The 27,218-nt window shown below is 48.3% G+C and overlaps 1 protein-coding gene across 1 annotated transcript in view; it reads left to right on the forward strand.

Moving 5' to 3' along the window:
• The window catches only part of TOX2 (TOX high mobility group box family member 2), a gene marked incomplete at its 5' end in the record, with an annotated part of 156,624 nt that overhangs the window by 126,781 nt on the left and 2,625 nt on the right, over positions 1-27,218 (forward strand). The window contains 5 exons of the mRNA XM_082325592.1: positions 3,672-3,911; positions 8,357-8,584; positions 19,155-19,235; positions 21,192-21,599; positions 23,739-23,869. Coding sequence (XP_082181718.1) covers positions 3,672-3,911; positions 8,357-8,584; positions 19,155-19,235; positions 21,192-21,599; positions 23,739-23,869 — 1,088 coding nt within the window. The remainder of the gene's footprint in view (positions 1-3,671; positions 3,912-8,356; positions 8,585-19,154; positions 19,236-21,191; positions 21,600-23,738; positions 23,870-27,218) is intronic.

The following is a 27,218-nucleotide window of genomic DNA, read 5'->3' on the forward strand; positions in this document are numbered from 1 at the left end:
GCAAAGGCCATCATCACCCCAAAGCCCACGGAAGAAGCACTGGGGCCGCACACAAGGCGCTTGCCTTCATTTTCACCCTAAACATTTTACATCTGGAGAACACAAATGGCTTTTCCACCGCTCAGCCTCTCTGGTCCTGAGGACATCAAGAGCCATGGGCAGAAGCTGTGGGGAGGTGGCAACCTGGTGTGTTGCTTCCAAAACTGCATTTTTTTTAAAAAAAGGAAAGTGGAGAGAAATTTAGTGAGCAGCAAATGGTGGGGCCAGATCCTGCCCTTCCAGACAGCGGTCAGCAGGGTTGCATGCAAGGAGCATAGTTGTACATGTCCTTTTGCAAAACCTCCTGGCCAGGGGGCGAAGAGATGGAGATGTGGGAGAGTGAGAGAGGGGGTCAGAACCAGCAATATTCAGCAAAGGTATTAAGTAAAACCACCAGTTTTTAATGATGTAAAGAAACAGGCAGCTGCTTGGGACAAGGCCTCTGGGCTAAGATATCCTGGGGGGCGGGGGGGAATATCCCAGGAAAAATGCAGTGTCTCCGCTTTTTAAGAGAGGGCTGTGGTTGGGTTGCTGTCAGCAGGAGGCTTCTGCGTGCATTCTCTGAGCCAGGGCTCAGGTTTCTGTTTTTTCCTACAAATTTTCATAAGCATTTGCAGCACGTGTCCCATATCCATAATTGCACTCCTGGACTCGTTCTGCTCTGATGCATAAATAACATGCACTGTAAAGAAAAAGTGTATGATTACATATTTAATGGATAAACGGAGCCGTTGTGGTCTATTGGCCACATAATAAAAGTTTCAAAAAAATTGTCTTAATACAGTATTTACTCAAGAGACTGCCACGGCTGCAAATGTGAACGAGCTATTTTAAATTTTAAAAATTTTTAAGCCACGTTTCATAGCCTTCCCCATTTCTAAAACACCCGTCTTCTAAACTTTTTCTTCATTTAAATTTAAAATAAGGACAATAAATTATTCTTTTCCTTAGCAGCTGGCAGATCTTCTCCAACATGAAAGGTCTGGATTAAACTGAAAAAATCCAAGACAAATGTACCTTTTTCACTGGAATTTGGGAAGGAGCTTGCTGCTCGTGCAGCAGATGAGTGCTGACCTGTCTCCCCACCTTTCAGGCTCCCCGTCAATGCCTATCGCACCCCTGGCCATTCCCACAACATTTGCAAATTCAATTGCAAATGCAAAAGTTGCCTCTCTGATGCCTCCTGTGCTGCCCAAGCCCGTTGTCCATCCCCGTCTTGCTTGGCTGCAGCGTGTATGTCCTCAGTGTCTTTTTGGCCAGGATTTCCCATGCAGCAGCGCGTGGCAAGGACAGGCCAGACCTCTGCATGAAGGCGAGTTTTAAGGGCACGTAAAACTTGCCATACTTCAAGCAGCAGCAAGTTTCCTCGGCTCCGCAACAGAGCGAAGCCAGCCCTGCTGCCGCTGTAAGCTGGTGTTTCCTTGCAACCAACCACCAAAGCCGAGGGCAGCAATTCAGCGTGGCCCCTAAGTCAGCCTCGGTCAGACTCCTCGTGCTGTTGAAATGCAAGACATTATTTTCTTCCTGCGAGTTAAATCCCTGCACCTCGTAATTAATACAGAAAAAGGGCAGATCTAGGAAAATCTATTCCCCTGACACACACTCCTCTACTGATGGAGAAGCCGAAAGAGAGCAGAACATGCTGTCAGGTGTTGTGTAAAGCTCTTGATTCCTGACCTGCAGCAGTAAATCTGGTTTTGCATTTGGATTTATTTCCTCTGAAGCCTACCGAGCCCTTGCAGGTCTTCCCTGGGTTTCTTTCTGTATGTGCTGCTAATGGAGTTGGCAAGCCTCCCCTGGTAATGAGAGATTGCACCTCAGCAGGCTTATCAGAAATGAAGATTGTTAATAAATAAAGCCTGGGTCTTTAAACTCATGTTAACATTAATCAGATTAATATAAAAGGGAAAAAGTCTGGAAAACGTTTCAGGCAGGGTTTGCTCTCCCTCCCACTGGCTTCCTCTGTGGCTGGATGAGGCTGTGCGGCAGCTTGGCTCTGCCCGTGGGGGCTGTGGTGGGGCTGAGCCCTGCTGCTGGGGCTGGCCAGGCAGGGATGGATCCTGGGGTGAAAATGGGCTTTTCAGGGAAAATGGTACAAACTGGAAATGGGGTCTTGGCTCAGCAAACAGCAGGGCAGCCCCAAACCCTTCCATGCACGTACAACGTGGCCAGGTTTGTCCCCATCTCATCTCATCTTCCCTCCTTGGCCAGGATAGGGGATTGTTGCTGCTCCCACCTGACCCAACCACTCGAACTTTGGTTTATGCCATGACATGGGGGGATATATGCTCCACAAGATATTTTTATTTTGTCTAATGTAGCATTCGACGTTTTTTATTAGCCATATATATATGTTTCATTTTTCTTTCAAATCTTTCAAGAGCGTTGGGCTCAGCAGCCTCAGGAGGCAGCGCTTGTGCTGGTGGCCTGTGCCATGTCCGTGCATCCCTGCAGCCACGTGTGATTAGTTGCCTTTCAGTGCCATCAGATGTCCCCTCGCTCTTGCATTATGAGAAGAGATAAATAGGTATTAGGAAACTCTTCATTTTTGAGGACAACTCTATCATGTAGCCTCCTCCCTCATCTCTTACCTACACTCATGCACATACGTACATCGCTTCTGGCTCTTTCCCTTACTGGGAAATCTTAACAGGCAGCCCATAATTTTCCTTGCCCTTGTCTGGACTTTTTTTTTTTTTTTCTGCTACATTCATTTCGAGTGGGATTGGAACTGATTGCAATATTTAAAATTGGAAGATTCATTTCCAGGAGGAGTTGTAATGAGGTGGTGGCCACCAGCAGAGCCTGGTCACACACGTTGGGGTCTGTCTCAGGGCATGTTGAGGTGCTTGGAGCTTCTGGGGCTCAGGGACATACAAACCTCTGGCTTGATGGTAGTGTCACAGCTTTGGGCAGAACACCGTGGTGGGAGTGGGGACCTGGGACTTCCACCAACTGCTTTTCTGCTTTCTACTTCTCAGTTTAACCCCAGTAGCACTAGCGACCTGACAGCCATACAGATGATGCAGAAGGGTTGGTTGTGGTACCTTCATAAACTCAAGACAAGCAGATATTTTTTCACCTGTGCAATTACTAAATGTCAACACCAAGTATTGCTTATACTCTGCATCACTGATGACCCAGGGCTGGACTGTCAGCCATGGGCCCCAAATACCCTGGCACAACACGTGCCAGTGCTCAGCGATGGCCTCACGTGTGCAGCAGCAAGGCTTGGCACCAGAAATGCCCAGGGCATTGCAATGCTCTCCCTTCTCCCAGTGATTTGGCCAAAAATTGCTCATTTCTGAACTTTTCTTTCAGACTCCTGGTAGGTGCCAACACCACTGGTCCCTGAGGCAGGCAGGGGTACCTCCTGGACACACAGACCTACGTACAAAGACAATTTAGCACCTCTCTGTGATCCCCATGGGCAGGGCAATGGCAGGAGCAGAGCCCTGGGTGCACGGTACTCAGTTCTTGCTCTTGGCTTGTTTGGAAGGGGGCACAAGGAAGACTTTACCAGCTGTGTAGAATAATTTTAAATCAGTCAATAGGAGTTCGTCTTAAAGTGATTTGACAGTATAATAAATAAATACATTTTTTAATTACAAAGTGATATTCTCCTAACTTAGATCCAGGAGATGGTCCACTCGGACGCCACGTCCTATGAGTCCAACCGTCAAGTGCCCCTGATCAATCGCCCTGGGATGTTAGCTGGCCCCATGAGCGCTCTCAGCCAGTCACAGCTGATTTCTCAGATGGGGATACGGAGCGGTGTTACCCACGGTTCCCCATCGCCCCCGGGAAGTAAGTCTGCTACACCATCTCCCTCCAGTTCTACTCAGGAAGAGGAGACAGAGTCACATTATAAGGTACGTGCAGTCACGCCTGTTTTAACAGACAGCGAGAAAATGGCAGATGATGTTTTTCAGTGAGGGATAAATTGCACTATATTAGAGCACAGACTTTTGGCCTTTTTTTTTTAAATACGTATATATAGTAAGAGACTTTCGCAAGGATGGGGAGATTGTTTCCAACCTAGGGTGAGGTACAGCATGGCAGGCTAGCACGCGTTTGGGTTGTGCGTGCAGCAAGTTTGGCAATGAGAGCTGGGCTTTTCTCTCCATGGTTTACCAGGTCCATCAAGCTGCAGTTTCCTCCGATGAGGGTTTTGATGAGCAAAGCATGTTTAGGGCTAAGGTTCTGCAAATGCTTGGGTGGAGAATTCGATTTCTCGTAGCAGGTAGAGGAGACTAAAACAGGGAAGGAAGATAACGCAGGGTGGGATTTAACTGAGCTCACCTGACATGGCTTGCTAAGGAAAAAAACCAGAAATTAAAAGAGGAAGGGTCTTCAGCCTTTTTGTTCGCCCAGGCAGTGTTTTAGGTAGTCGGCAATGTCTTAGCAGGACAGAGTCTGCCTCTACAGCCAACACAACTGCTGCTGACCATGGCATCAAGAAACCCAAGGATTTCCTAGGGACATCTTGGTTGTTGCCCATCTTTCTGAAAATGCACCAGCAAAGCAAACAACACATGCTGTGTTCCGTGAGTCTTCTGTCTCTTATTTACTGAGGGCAAATTGCAGCAATCGCAGGGTTGCTGCCTCAACACCCGATGGGTCTCCATGCCTGCAGGTCAACACTGGGCTCCCTGTGCGACTTTGATTAAGGCCTTTCATGGAAAACCTTCTCCTGGAAAGTGCTGATCCAAGGATGACACCAGAAGCACTAGTGTTGTAACGTTGTCCCACAAAAATAGATGGTTGTGACAGGATTTGAATGTATAACCAGAGCAGCAAACTGCAGAGACTGGAAAACTAGGAAAACGCTAGGACTGAGCAAAAACCTTTCCCTTTCCATGGAAATCCAGGCAAATGTATTCCCATCAATCCTGCAGTTTTTCATCCATTGGCAACTTTCACTTCAGATTGGGACATTTCAAAGCAGAGTGCACACGTGGATGCAAAAACTGAGCTTCAGAGGAAAAAAACTGTAAAAAGAAGGGATACACATGACTGAAAATAGATGGAGTTTCTCAAACTCTGTGATTCCACGTTTGGGGGACACTGTGGGACGGGTTGTGCCACTGGACCCCATGGTCTGCCATCTCCCAGAGCCTGTGTCAGACAGCTCCAGGCAATTACCTGGGAGCTGAAATCTTTCACGTTAGCGGAAGATGAGTTTCAGCTTAGTTACACACCAGGTTTTCTCTCTCTCTGCCTCTTTCAGCATCACCCAGTTTTCTTCCTGGCCATCCAGGGCCGCAGGAGTCACTGGGGAGGACACAGCTTTGGGGTTGGATCTTCTGTTGTCATTGAGCCAGTGATGCCTGTGGGGCTAGGAAGAATTTGGAGATGTCCAAATTATGACAACTTGCAGAGATTTGAATTTTTCCTAATCCTAAAGGCATGCCCCCTCATTTTTCTGCCCTGTAAACTACCCAGCAAGACAGGTGGAACAGGAGTGATGTATTTGATGGAGGAAGGAGACCGTAAGTGTAAAGAAAGCAGCAGAACCATGATGTGGCCTGCAGGTTTCTGTTTGCTTTCTCTATCTACACAGCTGCTGTATTCACCCATCGGTCATTTTTCTTGCGGGCATTAGGGGCCTTTCTGCAACAAGTCATCAAAGCAACATCTAACAAGCAGAAATTAATCTTGTGACCAAGAAGGTCACACATTAAAGAAATGGGTCTGATGCCAGCAGGTAGTTCAGGTCCAGCAGGTCGTCTGAGCCAGGGAGCTTATAATTTATGGAGGTCTCCCAGCCTCACTGATGCATTTAACTGCTTCATTGCTTCGGTGGGGTATACATATGCATGGGAGGGAGAGGTAATTACAGCCCAGATTCCAGTTGGATTAGTGATCTTTCTCCTTAGTTACTAAAATCATGGTATCCATGAGGTTCCTGCTCTTCATGAATTCAACATCTAAGAAGGCACCAAGACACCAGTTTACGGGATCACATCTGTCACCAGTGAGTTGCCCCAGTCCACATCTTGTATTAAACAATACCTTCTGCTGCCTCTCCAGAGCAGGTCCATGCAGGGGCTGGTGACCATGCGCTCCATCCCGCTGCATGAGCCTTCATGGTCGGTCTGACCGTGGCTCAGCCCTTAGGGGATGCAGTTGCTCTGGGGCAGCAAGGCACTGGCTCACCAGGGCTTGCCTTTAGCCGTGAACATGGTTTAAGTTGTTCAAGCATCTTCTGCACTCCAGGACCGGGCTGTTGTGTCATCCCATGCTGCATCACAGCTGATAAACCCAGGAAAACCAGGCAAAGTCCTGATCTGCTGTGCTCCCTCCTGGGACCTGATGGCTCCAGGCAGCCTTGCAGGCAGTGTCTGTTTTCCATAAATACCATTTGCTCTTTGGTGCTGCCTAAGCAGGACCAACTGTAAAACCGCTGTCATGGCTGTGGTTGCATTGCGCCTGTTCCTGGCTCCTTCGCTTGGTCAACAGCTGTGAGGAGCGCAGGTCCCCCCACGGCACTTAAGTGAATCAAACAGGATTACAGTTAGTTAAAATACCATCTCACTTGCTAATGGGCTGAAGCCCTGTCATGCATTTTTTTTCTCCTAATAAGCTGGCCTTTCACCTCCAGGCCTCTCATTCAAGCCCAATTGGGCAATTTTAAATTAAATGCAATTTTTTTGGTCTCTCTGATCATTCACTAATGGTCACTGTCTGTTTGACAAATGTCACTGCGCTAATACTGAACTTAATGACCAGTCAAGAGCTGCTGAGCGGAGAACAGGAGCGCTGCTGCCCTTTTCTCCCCATGCCTGGCCTGTGCCAGCTGAAGTGAAGCCTCTCAGATCCCGGCGCTTCCAAGCACACAATCAAATCAGCAAATCCATCAGGATAAAAGGCCGTTTGCTCCCAGTGCTCACCGGGAGGCACAGTTTTCGCAACAGCTTGGTGTTTAGACCTGTGTCAATTGGGTTTTTTTAATTTTTTTTTTTTAGACCTCTAAGTGGCAGACTGGTCAACTTTCTAAGTAATATAATTAGCCCATGCACCTGGTAGAGTAGGGACTGCCGAAGTCAGGCAGTGGCTGAGCACTTGGTGCCTGAGCACAGTGGCTCTGCAGGCGGAGGTGCTGGTGCCCTGTTTGCCCTCAGGGATGCAGAGATCCAGACTGCAGCAGCCAGCGGTTTTATTCTCTGTCATGTTTAACGGCCAGTGTATTTAGTTTTTCCTCCGCTATAAAATAAGGATAATGGTGCTTCCCTGTGGTGCGAGCTTTCACTGACCACAGTTAATGCATTGAGAGCTTTGGTGTGTGTCCAAGTACTTTCCAGGGGTCTTTTCCTTTGCACACCATCACACAGAGGCTTCTGTGGTCCCATATATTCAACACGCTGCCCAGGGCATCCAGGTGGAAGCTCAGCCATAGGATCTTCTTTCTGTGCTACCTTCACTGGAAACATCCTTGTTTCCACCTTGCTGTTTTACTTCCCAGCCTGGTGGCCATGTCTTGTGCTGAGCAGCCACAAAGTCCAGCTACTGTTGTCTGTGTCCTTGGTTCAACCACCCACAGGGCACTGAGCATGAATACAGCCAGACCCAGTCATCCGGCTGCACCCAGCCTGATCGTAAAGAGTGAGTGGTGCGTGCAAAGTGTTTAATGCATAAGATATTAAAATAGTTTAATTCCTGGATGTTTTTCCTGAATAGGGGTACATACCTGTTAGCAGAGTGAAACAAATTTTTGATGGCCCCAGTGTGATGGCTAATGTGATGCTGGTGCTGCTTTGTTGGTGCTCGCAGCCCTTCTGCCTCCGGAGCAGGGAGGCTGAGCCGCCAGCACATGTGCACGCGAGAAAAGTCAGAAGCAGCTTGCAAAGTGGGATTATTGGGCTGGAAATCGGAAACCATGTGGAAGTCGAGTTTGGAAAAATTCACGGACTGCTAAAAGGATCTGGCTGGGAAGCAAGGTGTTTGGAGAGGTCTCAGGAGATGATCAAGGAGAGAGAGCTTGTGATGCTGGGGAGGAGGAAGGAGAAGGAGGGTGACCGAGGATGAGTGTCTGGAAAGCTCCAGCTTTGGAGCAGGGACCACCGGAGCAGCAAGGGGCAAACCCAAGCTGTGAACTGGGCTGTGAGGAGGCACCCTAGCCAGGCTCAGGCACCCACCAGCAGTCTGTGTAATGATCCTGGAGGTTCCTGGGGGCCCAGGGCTGCTGCCCTCCTCACTGGGCTGGGAGCCCTTCTCTGCTGTGCCCTCTCTCGTCCCCTTTGCTAAGAAGTTCTAGCAGGGACTCGTATCAGACTACTCCCAGCTGACCACTAAGGGACATCTCTTGGTTTTGCAGGTTACTGGAGAGAAAAGACCATCAACAGACCTGGGCAAAAAGCCCAAAAGCCAAAAGAAGAAGAAAAAGAAGGATCCCAATGAGCCCCAGAAGCCTGTGTCAGCCTACGCCCTGTTTTTCAGAGACACACAAGCAGCCATCAAAGGGCAAAACCCCAACGCTACCTTCGGAGACGTATCTAAAATTGTTGCGTCAATGTGGGACAGTTTGGGAGAAGAACAAAAACAAGTGAGTTACTGATCTCTTTTTTTTTTTTTTCTTTCAACTGTTGAAATGTGTTTTTCCATGGTACAGAGCATCAGAGTTTCCCCAAGCACGTTAGGAGCGTGGCCAGGTGCTTAAACAGGCTGAAGTGTGTGCACAGAAATGGAGACTGTTTTCAGGAGCGGTGCTGAAGTGCCCAGTGCCACTCGAAGCAATGCTCGAGTGGTTTGCATGCCACACTCCCAGCCCTGAGCTGGTGTGGCGGTGATGTGACCTGGCCCTTGGACACCTCCTTGGGTGCCCTGCACACAGGTCTTTGCCACCCGATGCCCCGAGGACCCATGTCACAGGCAGGGCAGGGATGGGGCTGCAGAAGGATGTGCTGAGTTTGCTTTGCCTCTGCCCCTTTTTTAGAAAACTCTCTGTTGTTACGTGGGGAAGAGCAAATTGTTATGACAACTAATTATTCTTGATACGATCATACTTTGCAAAAACATCAGAGGTCTTTCCCTGACATGGGGTTTTTACAGCCTTAGATGGGAGATGGGTTTGTGCTTGCTTGTTTACTTACAAGGAGTGATGGCAAACCAGCTAAAAACTATTAACTCTCTACATCTCTGGCCTGAAATCTAACGTTAAGGCTTTAAAAGCTTAGGACGGAGATGTCTGAAGTGGCTTGACAAAAGAAACCTTCCTGCCCCAAAGCTGTCAACCACTTTCAGCCTGCTTCACATGGAGACTTCTAGGTCCTGCTTTAACAGTTTTGTTGATGCTGAGTCAGTTACAAAAGCCTGTAATTGCTTGTTGCCTATTGAGAAAACCCCAGGGAACACTTTCCATAGCAAGTATGTCTTTTTATCAGGCAGAGCGAGATATGACAGTGGGTGTGATATGTCTCTGAACCCAAATACGCTTTAACTGACCATCCCCACTTGAGCGGTGAGCCCTTCTCCTAGAGCCTAGCTGCCAACCTTAGGTGGACTCTGTCTCCCATTGGGTGTCCATGGCCAGCATTGGAAGCAGCTACATTTGGGGAGGGAGCAGCAGGGAGGAAAAAAAGTCATTTAAATGGAAGTCATGCTAGGAAATAGCCTTGCTTTCCACCCTGCACCAAGTCAGGAATAAGAGGAAGGCATCTTCTGGGATAAAAGCCCTTTTGCTGGTCCCTTTGGAGTCTCCATACTGTGCAAAGTGTTGCTTTGATCTTTTCATGATCGTCCCTTTTCTTCTCTTTGGACTGATGGCTGGGCAATCAGGCAGGAATTTCTCGTGCTGAAGAAGGGGAGGAGATCCCCTCCTTGTGCAGCAGGTTGGCCCCAGCCCTGCTGCCCGGGGAAGCTGCAGGGCAGGGGCTGGGTTTGAGCTATTGGTGCAAGGTGTGGGAGGTTCAGGAGCATGGAAAAGCTTCTATATCACCTCTTTCTCCTGCTTTCATCCCTCCCAACATCCCGGTCTGCCTCTCCCTTACTCCATCTGGTTACAAGTATCTCTGTAGATTGAGCACTGAGCTTGGCTGCAATGTGGTTTATATAATGGAAGTGACCCTGACTCAGTGCAGTGCAAATGCTCAGCTCTTAATTAACAGCAGGGATTAGACCAGTCCGTTTATCTTCCCTGCTAACTCTCCCTTCTTCTCTTCTATGAGATAGTAGCAGCCCTGCTGTCTCTTTACACACACTTTCTAAGTGGCTCCATTTCTCCCTCTGTAATTGATTTAATTAAGTCATTTGTTCCTTGTCTGAATGCTTAAATATTAACTTCCTGGCTTTGTCTCCAGCTGTATACTTTTCTCCCACGACAGCTACCTCCCTGCCCGGGACTCCGGCTGGAGGAACGCTATTTATCTTTGGCTCTGGCACTGTATTGCTGGTTTGTGCAATGGGGCACGTTCACTCTTGAAGTGTTTGGCTGGAAGAGAGTTTATTTAGTCCCTGTTTGCTTTCCCCTGCCAGCATCCCCAGTCAAGTTTGTTTAGATTCATAAGGCAATGCAATGGAAAGGAAAAAAGGAAAAAGAAAAAAAAAAAGCATTAACAAATTGTGTTTAATACGTGAAAACAAGTGCCTAGGATGTCCTGCAGGTCCTTTCTCCCAAAAGGAGATTCATGATGAAGGCAAGCAGCCCATGCCAAGCACTCTCTTGGCACGTCTCAGGAGGGGACGGTGACGGAGCAGGACAGCTACGCAGTGATGCCATCACTGGCCAAAATCCTGCTGGGACCTGGGAGTCCAGACTGCCACGTGGCTGCACCGCACCATGGCTCGGCTCATTGCCGGGCAGGAGCGTCGTGCTCTGGGCAGGGGTGCAAAGGTGGAAAAGGGAAGTATTTCACCTGGTGCACTGCTTCTAGCTCTAGTAACAACGGTGGTTTTGAATGTCTTCATATCCTCACTGCAGAAAGCAGTGCAGAAGACAGCCTGGGGAAAAGCCAACACAGGAATGGCAAAGTAGGCAAGCAAGAGGTCAAATCTGGACATTCTTGCTCAATTAGGACCAAGGTTTTAGTTAAAGAAAGCTTCCCCTCTTCCTGGCACGGGAAAAGAGGGTGGATTTGAGGCTGGAGGATGTGATTTTGGGCTGGGATCACTCACAGCCTCAGATGTTCAGGGTGGGTCTGGAGCATCGCATCTCCAGAGAGCCCCACCATGCAGTTATTAAGCAGTCGTTTATATCACTGTTAGTTGCTACTTCAGAAGAGGATTATGAACCTTATTTTCCACTTGCCAATGGGTACAGCATTTCCCCAGCCCTGGGTGTGTTTTGATTCCTGCCTTTTGGGAGAACAGCAGGCAGAACAGGCAGAGAGCAACCAGGGAGGGGGTTCAAAGCAAGCTGGCCGATAAACCCAACCTCAGCCAAGGCATTTTGGACTTGTGATCCCCCACCACATGCCAGCATCCCCTGACACATGCCCTGCTGTGCCTGCGGACGTGTCCATCCATCCCTCTTAGCTCCATCATGCACAGAGGAGTTATGTAGAGCATGGGGTGGCCGCCGTGCCAGTGCCAAAGGGACGAGGAAAGCCCAGTGCCGGTGGCTTGTAGCCGTGCTGCCGGTGCAACACAGCCCGTGCCTCGGGCTAGGAAGGGTGGTCCTGTGCCACCCCCAGGCAGGCAGAGCCTCAGCCCCGCTCCAGCTGCGCTCGCCCCACAGATGCTACGTGGAGCATTTCTGAGGCAGAAGCGAGATGCCACCCCTTTGCCAGATAGCTTGGGCCGGCACGCGGAGGGTTAATCCTCTGCCATTTGTGCTGCTAATGATTATATGCACTGTAATATCAAAGCTGTAGCTATTTATTTGCCATTGAGCAGGTGCTGCTGCTCCCACAAAGCAAATTTGCTTTCTCCTCCTGATGAAACAAGCAAAATAAAGGTTGCTCACGTCCCATTTCAGATACGTTTTTTTCCCTGTGCACCAGCTGAAAGACAAACACCAAGCAGGAACCAGAACGCATATTATGCAAGAAACCATATAATCTCGGAGCATCTTTGATTTGGCTGCTGCTGTCACAGACCTGTATTTCACAGAGAGGCTTTTTTACCACCCCCCCTTTCTTTCATTCTTACTGGTTTATCATTTGTGCCTTTGTCATTTTGTTCCTTCTTCTTCTTCTCTTCTCAGCCTCTTCACAATGAATCTTCATTTTCCCTCTGACACACTTGTATCTAAATTTCCTTATTTCCTGCCTTTTTTTATTTATATCTGTTGCCTGGTGATTTGATCATGCTGTGGAATACAGGATTAGCAATCTCCGTGTCCTTGGGTACTGCTCAAGGACACCTGTTCGGCAAAGCGCCGTTTTCTTCCCCATTTTAACCCCTTCCAGTGTGGCCATGCGTGCGTAAGAGTAATAAATAACAATACCTTTAAATATCTCCAGCGCTGCATTAGCAGGACGTTGTAATCTTCATTCTTCAACAGCTGGCGTGGCCCTTTCTAAGAAGCTTACATGGGAATCTGAAGAATGTGACTTGGGGAAAAAAAAATATTAATACGTACTCTTTGAACTTTGCAAATAGTTTAGCAGCTGTTCCTGTAGAGATAGCTTAGACTTTGGTGAAGAGTGAAATGCTAATTCAGCCATTATCATCAAATGGGGTACCTGTCATAGTAATCCGCCTGCAGCTCCAGGTCCCTGCTCGAGACTCGCAGAATCCCGTGCCTCGGTGTTATTTTTTTTCATTAGCAGATATAGACCAGCGTTCACAGCGTTATCCAGCGAGGTTTAAAAGGGCTGCCTGATTTGACAGAAATTAGAAGAATTTGAGCACTAGATTGGAGCAAACTCTGCTAATTCACTAGGAAGGATTTTTCCCCGGCACAGATGTAGTGCGCACAGCCTGGTCCCAGCTCCTGCCACCCAGCAGGGCTGCAGCCCCCTCCCCTCCTTCCACGGGGCCACCAGCCCTGCCACGGGCCATCTCTGCCCAAGAGCAGGTGACACCCAGCCCTGGAAGGCTGTTCTCCATCAGGGGGATTTCAATTGGATGATAAGCCTGGAAACTCTCTGGAGCATGTTGAAAAGTCACCGATGGGATTTGCTGTTCTCTGCCACGTTCTCTTACTCCCTCTCTGAGCACTTTCCCATTATCCACTGTATTTTGGGGGTGAAGAACCCCCCATGGAGCCTGGTGATGATGGAGCACGGGGAACACTGCCAAGCTGGCAGTTGCAGATGTCTCTGGAACTTGCTTCTTTTCATTAGGAAATCCAGCAACAAATTCAAAGCATTGGGTCGTTGTTTCCCTAGACTCTGGAAACTCAGAGTAGAGGCATCAAGAAGTTTCTGAGAATCTGTTGAGTGAACCTCAGGCTAAACCAGGGCTTCCCATCCTAAGTGGTCAGAAGCAAAGTTGGACAAAATTAGCATTTCCAGTTGAGTTTATGAGTCTGGAGGCTCACTGGGGACGCAAAGGTACTGGAGATGAGTTCTTGCTCATGATAGCCCTGCTTCACCAGGGCCAGTTCAGTAATGCTAAGTGACTCCATGGCCAAATGCATACGTGATTTTCCCATACAAATGCACAGCCTGGAGAATAACAGCGTTCACACTCCAGGGATAAACTACCCAGCAGAAAAATTACTCACTCAGCAGAAAATAATAGATCACCCATCTAATCAGATCCATCTGCTTATTGAACCTGATGCATCACCTGGTGACAGGACACAGCATGTATCTGCGGTGGGACAGAGGCATCTCAGGCCAGCTGTAAAGCTGTATCACAGCAGAGCCATCACAGGGGAGAGATCCTGTGGGGACCGCATGCAGCAGATGCAGCCTGGCAGTGTGGCCATCGAACTGCCCAATTCCAGCATTGCACAGAGCTGTCAGCGGTGGAGCCACCACTGGTTGCAGTTTCCTGCTGCTGCCCCAAAGCCCTAGCAGTGAGGGGCTGGAAGGGTCCAACCACTTGCCCTGGCCTGCAAGGAGGTTTCAGCATCTTCTGAGTGTCAAGAAAAGCCAAGTACCGGAGAAGGATGAAAGCACCAATCCCAACAAGGTTTCAAGAGAGGTCTGGTGGAGACCAGGATAATGATCAAGAAGATGTGAAGGGGCAGAACTGCTGTCAAAAGCAGCTCCAAGGGTGTGACTTCTCTTCTTGGAGAACAAAATCAGAAGTGTGGAAGATGCATGGTGTGTGCTTTTCATCCTCCATGGTAGTTAGGGGTTGGATTTGTCACCCTCCTCCTTTACTTCATTTTGGAGTCTCCTGTGCGTTGTCCTGGGCATACACGTGTCCTCACATGGAGCAATAGATGACTTACACCCAGGTGGAACAATGAAGTCAAGGCAGAGGAAAGCATGACTCTTTCAGGACACTCTAATAAATGGTAATTGCTACTTGATTATAGGTTTATCCATTCATTCTCCAAAGGACTGCTTCACAACACTGTATCTCCACCAGGATAAAGGAGGAGCTCTCCTGAAACCAGAGCCTTCCCTTAGCCAGAGCCTTCCATGTAGGTGTCCTGAGGGATATCAGTTGTGCAGCAGCTCCCATGCCATAGCTGGGAGGGCCTGGGGAGACTGGAGCACCACTTAACCAGCAACCTTGTGATGGGCATCATTGACGGGTGCCTCCCTGGCTTGTTGGCCTCAGGACTTAGCAATCCAGACTATAGCCATTAGACCGAAGGATGTGTGCTGAGATTTACACAGTAAACATAGCTTGCACTAGTTGGTTTTAATGGTGGAAGGGACAGATTAAGCCTTCCCCAAGAAGGGAGCAGGAGGGATACAGAGGAGGGTGTGAGGAGGAGAGGAAGAGCTGGGAGGGAATAAGGATGACGTGGCCGTGTTTGCTCTGTGCATTTCCAATGGCCATGTGGAGGCTGTAGGCAAAGAGAAGGGTGGTGTGGCAGACACCACTGTGCAGGGAGGAGGTACTTTCCAGTCATCTTACGAATAAGCCGTTATTTGTGATGATCCCAAGAGATATCTTGAAGGAAAGCATATAATAGTTACAAGAAAAACCCTCCAGGTTTACAAGCAGAATAAAATCCAAATTTATATGTTTGGGGGGGAAAAAACTCCAGTCATGGAATCATAGAAAGGAGGGCAAGGAGAGACTTAAGAGGTCAACCAGACCATACTGCTGCCTGAAGTCAGGATCGTCTCTACTTAAGCCATTCTTGATGGATGTGTGCCTAATCTGTTCTTAAACCTTCAGTGGTGGAGATTACACATCTCTCCAGGCAATCTCTTCCAGTGCTTAATTATCTTTACTGTTAGGAATGCTTTCCTCTCACTTAGCCAACATTTCCCTTGTTGCAATTCAAGCCTATTGCCTATCCGCAGTAGATGCAGAGGATCATTCATTGCCTCCTTTTTTGCTGCATCACATTTGGAGGCTGTGGCTCCTCTTGGTCTTCTCTCCTAGGTAAATAAACTGAGTCCTTCAGCTCTCCTCCTGCAGACCTTTACTGCACTTTTCATCTCTTCTCTCCTGATGGTGTATTTCTTTTTTGAAGCAAAATGCCCCAAACTCCATCTAGGATTGCAGCAGAGACCTTTTCACTTGGGATCAGCGGACCCCTTGATTTTTTGGGGAGAGTGTGGGTTCTTTTCATCCTTCCCCAGGCTTGGGAAGCAGTGTTTCTGCTAAAGCAGGCGGGCCGGGATGCAGAGGTTACCGATAACAGCTCCGGCTGTCATTCAGTGCCTGCGTGACACGGAGCCGTTCGTGGGCGTCAGCAGGGTTTGGAATAATTGTCTTCTCTAATTAACTGGTTATCAAACAAGAACATTTCATTACGGTACAATTACTAGCTGCTTTGCTGAGACACAGAGGTGTCAGGATTACGATCCCAACATATGCTTCTTACAGCTCTGATTTTTTGTTTTCATAATCACTAACCATTTTTGCTCCCTCCCCAACCCACCCACTCGCTTAATGACTAATGAATCCTCCTGCTAATGAATAAGGAAAATAAATCAGCGGGCATGGCAGGTTAGAAAAAAACGTGCAAAATGTTTTGAGGATCTTTAAATCTGATAAATCACTTTGAAATTAAAATCCCTGGGAGAAAATGGGATTTAATTAGAAAGTAACATGATTTTGTCAATGTTTAAATTAGAATTTTAAAGGTTGTAAATACTGCACTAGAGCTGCCTTTACACAGAGGATTCGTGAGAAGTTTTGTTTGGATCCGCTCTCCCCACATCAGCATGGCATTTCCCCAGTGGCAGGCTGCGGTGTCGCTGCTCAGTGTCCTTGATGGAGCACTGTGTGGGTGCAGAAAGCCCCCCGTGGGCAGGGCAGGACTGCAGAAGTCCCAGCAGGAGACCCTTAGGGATGTTTTTTTACAATGAGGGTGTTGAGATACTGGAACAGGTTGCCCAGAGAAGCTGTGGATGCCCCGTCATTGGAAGTGTTCAAGATGAGGTTGGACAGGGCTTTGAGCAACCTGATCTAGTGGAGGAATATCATAGAATCATAGAATGCTTTGGGATGGAAGGGACCTTTAAAGGCCATCCAGTCCATCCCCCCTGCAATTGGCAGGGACATCTTCAACCAGATCAGGTTGCTCAGAGCCCCATCCAGCCTGGCCTTGAATGTTTCCAAGGATGGGGCATCTACCACCTCTCTGGGCAACTCGTTCCAGTGTTTCACTACCCTCATTGTAAAAAATTTCTTCCTTATATCTAGTCTGAATCCACCCTCTTTTAGTTTAAAACCATTACCCCTTGTCCTATTGCTATTGGTCCTGCTAAAAAGTCTGTCCCCATCTTTCTTATAAGCCCCCTTTAAGTACTGAAAGGCTGCAATAAGGTCTCCCCACAGCCTTCTCTTCTCCAGGCAAGATGTCCCTGCCCATGGCAGGGGGGTTGGACTGGATGATCTTTGAAGGTCCACAAACCAGTTAATCCACCAGGACCCTTGCAGAGCTGGAGAGAGCATCAGAGGAGCATCAGAGGAAACACTCCCTGGGCTCGCCCTCTTGCCCTTCTCTGTAGCCCTGCTCGTGGCCAGGGCTGGCGCAGGGCCTGGCCCGAGCAGCACGGAGGCTCCCCCTCGGAGCGATCCCCCTCTCCCTTCGGGAGGACGCGCTGCTCCGCTGCCCCTTCCCACTCTTGCTGCATCAGACACCACCCAGCAGCGCTTTCCAAATACGAGAGGCACAGCACTGCCTAAAAAAGACAAGGACGGGGGAAGAGTGGAAAAAAAAGGGTGTAGCAGAGAAAACAAGTGATGGAGATGAAGATAGGCACAGAATGTATTGGTTATTCATTGATTTGCATTTAGGTTAAGGAAGTCTCATTTACCTGCCCTCTCACTGTCCATAAATTGTAGGTTTTTCTCCAGACGAGTCTTCCTAATCATTGAATTCGTCTCCACGTAGCTGTGCATACTTTGATTTCCCACTGTCCCAGATTTTAAAAAAAGCAAAAACAGTCTTGGTATTTTGCTGTTACAGAGGAGACAAAAAAAAAAATATACGTTTTCAATACATCAGCACCCAGCTATGGCTGCTGTTACACCAGCCTGAGACACAGGAATCCTTATTTCATTGCTGTGTAGGCATCAGGTACTGCATTTAAGAGCATCTGTTAGCAGCAGAGCTGGTGAACACCCCACATTTCTGCTTTACAATAAATGCTGTAGCGGTAGCACTGGTGTCACTGCAATGGGCTATGGACATAAGTAAGTGAGGTGAGGATTGTAGAGAAAGGTAATAGCTTTTATTAGGGGAACTGATACAGTTTGAAGAAATAGTTGCTTTTCACGGGCAAACTCCTCTTCAGGCTGACATTTTGAAATGTAATTTTGTTCTGAATGGAGCAAATATAATAATTCCTGAATACCATAAAGCCAAAGACAAACTTAGGTAAACGCTCCATTTCAGAAAATTACCGTCTGAGACCTCCAGTGCATCAAGTCAAAACGTTTCATTACAGGAATATCTTTGATTTAGCAATGAAAATAAGGTTTTCAAACCATTTTTAATAGAATTTATCTGTAGTGATTTTAAACTGAAAGTCAAATAACTGGATAGTTTAACTGCTGGAAGGTTATTTTCTCTTCAGAGGTCAGCGTTAGAAGGGAGTCTGGGGTGCTGCCGTGGCCATGGAACTTTGCAGGGGAAAGGAGCTAAATATTCCCACTAAGCTTCAGCATCTTGATTGTTGAAAGCTGTTGATTTTAAAGCAGAATTAAATGTATGCAAATCTGCTGTAATTGAAATCAACTTTTGCTGTGCTGCTTGAGGAGGGCTTTGAGTTTCCAGCAGAGGAGAGGACTGATGGGTATTTTTCTTGGGATTTTCTACCTTTTTGCTGAAATTTTTATTCCGTTTTAAAATATTCTTCTCGCTTGCTCAGTTTAATCTGTTTAACTCCATGGGGACTCATGCTGCTTGAGACAGGCTGGATTACACCATTATTTTTACATATGTGGAGGACCAAACTCTGGGCAGAAAGGGGACCAGCACTGTGAAATGATCATGAAATGTGTCTTGTTACAGAGGAGAAGGAAAAATAAACAATAATTCACTCTTACAAAGCTTTATTATTTTTTTTTCCTGGGGTAGCAAACTCTCCTGTTTCCCTGCAAGCCCCAGCTCCCAGAGTCATGAGATTAGGCAAAAATCTCAGCTTTTATATGCTGAGAGAGGACTTCCCAGCTGTCCGGATTGCAGAGAAGAGCTGGACAGTGTTGAGCTCTAAAGGCTTAATAGTGGGGAAGCCAAGAAAGAGAATGAGTAGTTTAGGATTTCTGAATGTCTCGCCATTTTTTAAGTTAGTCCAGTCATTTGGGGATTTTGACTCGTCTTGCTCTTCCAAGAGCCTGGATCACACTCTCCTGTGATCCTGTCGGGAAGTGATTTCATTGAGTTCAGCCTATAAAATCAGGCTGTGTGTCTTACAGCAGACATGCATAAATATCTGCCCAGGCATGCAGACCGCTCTGGCCTGTGACACCTTCAAAAATCCCAATGTGGTCCAATCCAGGGGTTTTATTTGCTTGATGTGGGGTAAATTCCTCTCCAGCAGAAATGAGTTTTTCATGCACGCATTTTTGCAAGGTGCAGCCGAGCCCAGCAGCACCCTATTCTGCTTTATTAATTATTATCCACTGCTTGGTCCTTTCAGGCATACAAGAGGAAAACAGAAGCTGCGAAGAAGGAGTACCTGAAAGCCCTGGCAGCGTACCGAGCCAGCCTTGTCTCCAAGGTACAGCCCACGCTCGCACGGTGGCGGGACGTGGCAATGCTGTATTAGTTGCAACTCACAGGACTCTCTGGGGAGCAGCAAGTTTATAAGCAATACAGTGTGATTGTGCTATCAGAACTGATACCAGTGTTAGCCACCTTCCCAAGGAGCTAAAAGAAACGCTCTGCAGCGCGGTTAGGGCGGGCGCCAGGCTGCCTGCTGCCTTTAGCACCCTGAAATGAGACCCCGCTTTGGGTTGTCTTCATCAGCAAGGTGTCACAGCAGGGGAGGAGTGTCCCTGCTTGGGGACGAAGGGGTCCCTCCTGCCCATCCCCACCACCGGTGGCTGTTCCTCGCCCAGCTCTCAGGGTGTGAGTGCAGCAAATGAGGGAGCGTTGGCGAGGGCAGGAGGACGAACCTCACTGTGGGTGACACGGGTGACTGGCCCCGGGGGAAGGTGACACACCAGCCCTGGGCTCACCGGCCAGCGCTGGGCAGCAGCCAGGTGCCAGCATCCTGCCTGCACCCTGCTCCGGGCACTTGGGCTGTTCCAGCTGCTCAGGACCCTGGATCCTGCTTCTCCTGTGCCCGCTCAGCTGAGAGCAGGGGTTTTAGGGAGTAAGACCCGTTACTGAGGGTTGATGAGCACGTGAGCACATACATGCTTAATGCACTGCTGCCAGGCAAAACCCAGGGAGCCCATTTCAGTGCCTAATAGTGAACTATAGGGGATTTCAGGCTCATATGGGAACTCCCAGTGCTGCAAGGCTGGACCTGGGGTGGCAATGATGGGCCAAGTGCCTGCCCATCCCAATCCTCCCAACATGAACGCCCATCCCAGGTGCCCTGCCCTCCTCCATGCCTTCAGAGAGGGGACACGAGCATTTGCTGCCTGTGAATTTGGGGTGGCTCCTGCAGAGCTCATAGGCTTGCTGGCTCAGGGGGATGTGCTGCCCTTGGGTTGTGAGTCTGTGTATCAGGCTGTTTTCCCTTCAAAGCTTCTCCTTGGTACTATACCACACCCTCAGTACTTAATCATTGCATTCAGCTGCCATGGGAAATAATGTGATGTCCCAAATCAACCATCACCTGCAGGATCCATGTGATTGTGGTGGTGGGCTGGAAAGGCTCAAAGCCCCTGTACAGACATGAGCACTGTTAGCTGTCTTAACTTGTAAGGAGAACAGCAGCAAGGACAGAAAAAGGGAATGGAAAGGACTGTTTGGGGGTTTAAAAACTCTTCTTGGTCCTGCTGGGAACCTCTGAGGGTCTTGCCTTGAATGTGCCTAGCAGCCATGTGGGGCAGGTAGCATGGAAGGCATGGAGCCACCACGCTCCGTGGTTTCATTTTTTTCCAGTTTCTCCAATGACCAATTCTTTGCAGAAGAGCAACTTCGTTTTGAGTAAAACAGCACAGTGTGGTCCTGGCTGCCGGGTGAGAAAGGATCTGGAGTATTATTACAGGGCCCATAACAGGACAAAAACCTCATTGTCCGAGCCAGAAAACATCCCATTGTTCTTCTCTTTTTCCTGCAGAAATGAGGCCACCATTGTCCTGTGCATTATAGACCCCACCAGGGCTGCAGGAATGCACGAGATTAGGAAAGCAGAGTTTTTACAGTCCCATTCATTCTCTATCGGAAGCAAAAGTGATTTTGTCACCCACCTATGTGGACCTAAGGAGTGAGCTACAGGCAGGTTGTTGGCCTCCGCACCAGTTAATGCCCCACCAGTGCTCCAGGCTCTGCTGAAGGCACGGTTGAGTTACTGGACTTTAATTTCCCAGGTGTGGATACTGCGCCCAGCCTGCGGTCACCCAGTGAGCCGCAGGGCTGGAAGTGCCTGTACTGGCTGGTGGGAGAGGAGCAGGAGCCGCGGGGAGTCCAGGTAGCTCGGTTGGACAGACGGACATCTCGGGACACAGAACGCTGTTTCCTCCCTTCCTTCCTCATCACCTTCCGTTCTGTTTTCCCACAGAGCTCTGCTGACCAGGGGGAGACGAAAAGTGCCCAGAGCAATCCACCTTCCAAAATGATCCCCCCCAAGCAGCCCATGTACCCAATGCCGCCGCAGGCTTCCTCACCTTACCCCGGCCTGGGCTCGTTCCTGTCCCCGTCGGACCTCCAGAACTACCGTGGCCACCCCCACCCCAGCCTCTCCAGGACCCTCACCTCCAAACCCATGCTGCCCAGCATCAGTGCCTCCCCGCCACCCTCCTTCCAGATCAGCCCCCCCCTCCACCAGCAGCTCTCCTTGCACCACCCGCAGAGCTCCCTCCTCAGCCAGCCCCTCAGCATGCAGCAGGTCCCCCAGCAGCCCCTCCTGTCCCCCCCCATGGCACTACAGGTACAGCCCCCCATGAACGCCTCACCTCCCGGGCAGCAGGTAGGTGCTCAGAGGGAGAGCGGGTTTGTGGCATGAACTGTACCATTTCGCCACTTCTCGTTGGGTCTGCTGGTTTCTGGGTGGTTTGGGGATGTTGGGTGTCAGTGTTGTCCCCAGGGGAGTCTTCTCCTGGCTCCATCAGCCTGCAGATCTCGTAGTTCGGGGGTGACACTTTCAAGAGTGCTGAGCTGGCAGCACAAGCACCCCCACAAATGGGGCAGATTTGTGCAATGTAGCAATGAAAGCTCTTTCAGCGGGGGAAGATGTGGGAATTGGGCATGCCCCTGGTAAAAGCTCCTTGTGCACCTGGTCCCCCAGCCTTGTCTGGTCATCTGAAACGATGGGTTGGATAGTCAGTGAGAAACCCCTCTCATGATATTTCTGAGAGAAGTGGGAACTGGAAGGGCATGGGATAATAGCAGGGATGCGGGGCGGGGGGTGGGGGGTGCCAGGAGGAGGAGAAAAAGGATAGAGGGAATGTCACAAACAAAATATAAAATCAGTATTTGTCCAAAAACTGCCTGGCAATAGGAGAAAATCACTTTTGTGGCAGAAAGCCAAGAACATGCAATGTGTGCTTGCATATATGCTTATACTAACAGCGTAGCAGCAAAGCAAATCCTATAGACCGGTGCTATGAATGTGAAAAACCTGCTGAAGCGAACCATCCTTAGCCATGCCCAGGCTCAGCCCAGCAGCCCACACTTGGGGAGCCAGCCTGCGGGGTCAAAGTCTCTCCTCTTTAAACCTGCTAGTAAGAAAATACATCTGGAGGAAAAATTGGCTATAGCAAAAAACATTTCCTATACCTTATAGAGAACTTGCCAGTATACGAAGTAGGAGACGAGTGGTTTCCAGAGTTTCTCCATCTGGAATATGAACTGGACGAACTATTCACAGTGGAGGACATATGCTCTGAATTCACAGCTGCTACCATTTACTTGATGATACTTTTAACTGTAGTATTCACCCAGCTGGCTGAATAATTGTGTTTCACGTGTTTGCTAGCTATGTATCACAAAATTCATACAGTACTTTAGCAATGAACAAAGCTTTTTTTCCCTGTAATGTGACCTATTCAATTTGGGGCTAACTTTGAGAAAACAGAAATTGTTAATTTGGGAACAGATAGTGCAGTGGAAGACAACCAAAGGAGAGCAGAGATGTGGAAGCACAGTTATCTCTGACCATAATAAAAAGACAGCACATGTGGGAAGGTCAGATCCTCAATCAGATTTTGATTTCCAACCTGTTCAGGGTATCCCAAGTAACTTCTCCAGCACAGTGACTGGGCTTTGGCTCTGCATAAGCAAAAGTGGCTTCTGTAATTCAGTGATAGTCCAGAAATGAGCAGAAAAGGGGATCCTCATAATCACTTTAATTGGGGTAGTTGCTGTTGCTGAAGGCAGGATTTTGTGAAGCTTCATTCCACGTATGTTTGATAATAAAAAACTAAATGGAAAAAAAAAAAAAAACAACAAACAACAAAAAAAAGCCCACTGCCCTAATTTGGGTGTTTTGGAGAAAATCATGTTCTTGGTCAGGTAACTACCATGACTCATTTATATACATTGCCTAGTGTAACCTAATTAAGCCAACCCCAAAAAATCAGGAAAGCTAATTAGTTTTCAGATAAAACAGTCCCACAGCATCCTTGTTAGATCACCAGTAGTGACAGCTGATGGAGAGAGCGTTGCTTGTGTGGATGTTGCTTACCTTGTTACTGTCCATGACGATGGGGTAACGCATTACTGCAAAGGCATCTGCACTTGAAGTGGAAAAACGATGTTGATTGCCAGCATGCTGATGCAAAGGCTTTCACGGCCATGGATCTTCTGCAGCCGCTCACCACCCCCTGAGAAGGGAGGTCCTGAAAAACAAGAGCGGGGAAGAGGGACGTAAAACAGATGTTGCTACGTTGACACCAGTTTGCAACAGCTCACACTCTGGAAGGTCCCACCACGGTGGTTTCGGGTCCTGGGCTTGGACCCGCTGCTGTCCCTGGGGCTCCCCCCTGTGCTCTGCACTGCCACATTTTTGGGGCAATGCATGTAAACGTGTTTATGCAATGTTATTAGATCTGCTGTTTCTCCTGCTGTGTATACTCCTGTAACCCTCCCTTTCCTTTCCGCCCTGCAGGACTTCTCACACATTTCATCTGAGTTTCAAAACAGTGTTGGACCCCGTTCGCCTGGTGCATCAAACCCTCCAGGAAGCACTGAGTGGGACAATGACTACCCCAGCAGAGAGTGTGGGATTAACCACTGCAGGCCAGTAGACAAAACAGCACATTGCTAATGCACTTTCCGTTATCTGAACTGACAGTGTACAACAGCTGAGAATCTGCCCTGAAAAGTACAGCAAGTTGGTAGGCTAATGACGGTCAATGAAGTCCAAGGTTTCCTCTTCTCTATAGGCTCACTGAAGCGATGCTATGGAAGCAGGTAGCTTGAAAATCAGAGATAAATTCTTCGTTGAGCATGAAGAGATTTCCTTTTTTTTGTGTGTTTCCATCCCATTAGCAATAAATGAGTTGTTTGACATGTCTCCTTCTAGAGCAGACAGGGAAGCCCAGTCTCCCAAGCAGAGTCTCTGGAGGTCTGAGGGTGGCCATGTCCATAAACAATGTCCTTCTGTTCCTAAAGTGATCGCCCTTATCGCTGAGGCCACAGCCTTCTCTAACTGTCTCTAGCAATGGGTCCCTTATCGGTCCTGGGGTTTAACCACAATAGAGCACAAAGCCTCATCCTCCCAAGAGCCGCACAATGCTCCAGTCCCCTGCACCTTGTCAGAAAAGGCCACCATCTTCTGCACAAATCTTCCCCCTTATGCCCTACAAGCTCTGGCATGAATGTGCCAGCATAAAGGTTTGCTCAAATGCCCCAGTAAATAAAAACATTAGGATAGTCGCAAAGCTGGGGAACAGCAAGGGTGTGAAAGCCATTTCCAGCCTCTGCCTAAGCCACTGCTCTTGGCTCAGCAGTAACAGTTTGGAGACTGCTATTGTGCTCTGTAAAACAGGTACGTGGTTTGCTGGGAGAGCAGGTAGGGAAGGAGGCTTGGTAGCTTCTGAGTATTGTTTGATTTGCTTCAAGTACTGGAACATAGTGCTTTCACTGGAGATAATAGCAAGCTCCCAGCCTTTTCAGAGCACAGCTCCTGTCTGTGCCAGCAGTGCACTTACAATTGCTGGGCTGGGCACGGACTGTACAGACATTTATTTCTTTCAGGGAAATAAATAACTTGCTGAGCCATTAGAATATTGCTGCTGTCTGCCTGCCTAAGGATGTTCAGCTGCAAGGGTTGTTCTGGGCTCTGCCGGTGACCTTTGTGTGGTCCTTCCTCAGGTCTCTGCAGACAACCCGAAAGAAGGAACCTGTTTGGGACTTGATGATAAAAGTCACTTTAGATGCTGTGGGCAAAATGCTAAAGATGCTCGGAGGGTTATGGCACATGGATCCCAGTTTCCAGAGGTGCTAAGCAGAGGCAGCTCCCACAGAAATTAGTCCCCCTAGAGATAAGCATCGCTACTTAGGGGATCAGCTGGGAAAACACTTGATTCCCTCTGCAAATCCCACTGCCTGGGCCCCATGCAGAAAACTCAGGGCACTCTAGAAACGGGTGAGACGCTCCCGTAGTAGTCAGGATTGAGTTTTGTGTTGCTAAAACAAGCTCTGTGACATCTGGCTGGAGTGCCGTGTTGTAAGCAGAGGGACCATGCAATTCATGATCAAAGCTCATGCATTTCATGCCTTTGTCACAGCAGAAATATCAAATTTCATGGGTTTATTGCAGCTTCCTGGAAAAAAAATCATTCTAAAACCAGACAGATTATGCAGAGACTTCCAGATAATTATTAGAGTAGATTATAGCAATGAACTCAGATGGATATAGATCAGTACTGCAGAGAGTGCACCAAAAAATGCTGTCATCTGTGTTAAGGAAGGAGCCCATCTCCTGTGACTAGAGACACACGAGCTGCTGACAGCCCAGCTCCCAAAGCTGGTTTGTTCTCATTTTATTGTAAAGCTTGGTGCATCAGCAGTGCCATCACCTCCTGCTCCTGCTAGCCCCTGGTATTTGCTGCCGAAGTGCATGCTTTGCATTGCTTGTAGCACCCACACACATTTGTGGGACCGCAGCCCCGGTGTGTCTCAAGGTTACGCTCATGTCAAGAAAAGAGATGATCTAGTTCTCACCATCCTCCTGTCTGTACTGCTTTCTCCAATGTACTTTGCACTGATTTGCAAGCAACATTCAAAGTTACCCGTGGGCTCCTCTGCGGCACCTTGCCATGAGCTGGGTGTGAGGGTGCCGGGCGAGCTGTGTGCCTGAGCAGCCCTGGCAATCAACAGGACTTAGCCAAAGCAGTGATAAAGGGAAGGCAGATCTTGTTGGGTTTGATTCATCGGTGCAGTTTTAGGTATAATCGGGAAGTCTCTGGATCGTGTAATTGCCCATTTCAACCTCAAAACTGCATTCAGCTTAATTGCAATTAATGCAGCACTCTGAGAAGCAAAATCAGCAACTGGCTGGAAAGAAAAAGGATTATTTTCTGTTATGATGTGACTCGGCTGTAGAGTCCTAGATTCCTGAAAGAGAGGATCGTACCAACCTCCCCAGCACACAGGCAGTCCTGTCTTGCTCTCTGGGTTAGGATTTTTGTTTCATGTGTGACCTTGATATTTCTTTAGCTTCCAACATGTGTTGGCACTGGGTTAGCTGGGGTCAAACCTCCTAATCCTATATTTTCTTTTGGTTTTGTCATCCAGACAACTTCTGAAAAACTAACAAGGTTGTCTTTCTCTCTCTCCTTCTCCATTTAATAAGGGAACTGCCGTACATTGGTTTTTTTTTCCCCAGCCTATCTGTGCTAGTTAAAATGCCATGAAATGACACTTCTTCCCTTATACGTCTCAAGTTATAGGATCCTGTGAGCAGGCACTCCTTAATTCATAAATCAGCCATGTTAGAGAGAGAGTTTTAAATGTTTCTTAGCTCATGCTCTCCCCATTCTCGATGATTTTGTGCTTACTGACTTCCATCCAATTTTCCTAGCTCTTTCTGGGCTTAACCCCAAGCTGTCCTAGACTGCTAGCAAAGACACAGGTAGCATTTCTCAGTTCCTGCTTAGTATATGACTATCACTTCCCACAAGCAACTGCAGCAGACAATTTTATTGCTTTGTGCCATCGTATCATGAACTACTGTTATAGTCCCCTGTCTCCCTCACCTGACAGCCTTATTTTCGCACTTGCTCTTTCCCATGGAATACCTGTGTTTTGCAGTGGCTTTCTCCAAGGGAACTACCTCACTTGTATCAAGAGTGCAGCTTGGTTTACAATCACTTGCAAATCTTTCTGAATTCCTCAAGGCACCTCACTTGTTTTTTCTGTCCTGTCTTCTGATCATAACTCTTTCCATACCAAAGCTGTCTTCAGGGTTTCGTTTACATTTGTCTCCTAGCGTTTAGGTATTTTGGTGATAACACTGAACGGGATTCATATATCTATGTCCTTCCCCTCATTTGCAAGGCACGGATTAGGTTCTTTTTGGGTTACCACCATTTAGCAACTTTTCTGCCCTGTTCCCACTCTCCTTTGGGCCAGAAGGCAGGAC

The sequence above is a fragment of the Platalea leucorodia genome (assembly GCF_965183815.1).
Source record: "Platalea leucorodia genome assembly, chromosome: 13".
Lineage (NCBI taxonomy): Eukaryota > Metazoa > Chordata > Aves > Pelecaniformes > Threskiornithidae > Platalea > Platalea leucorodia.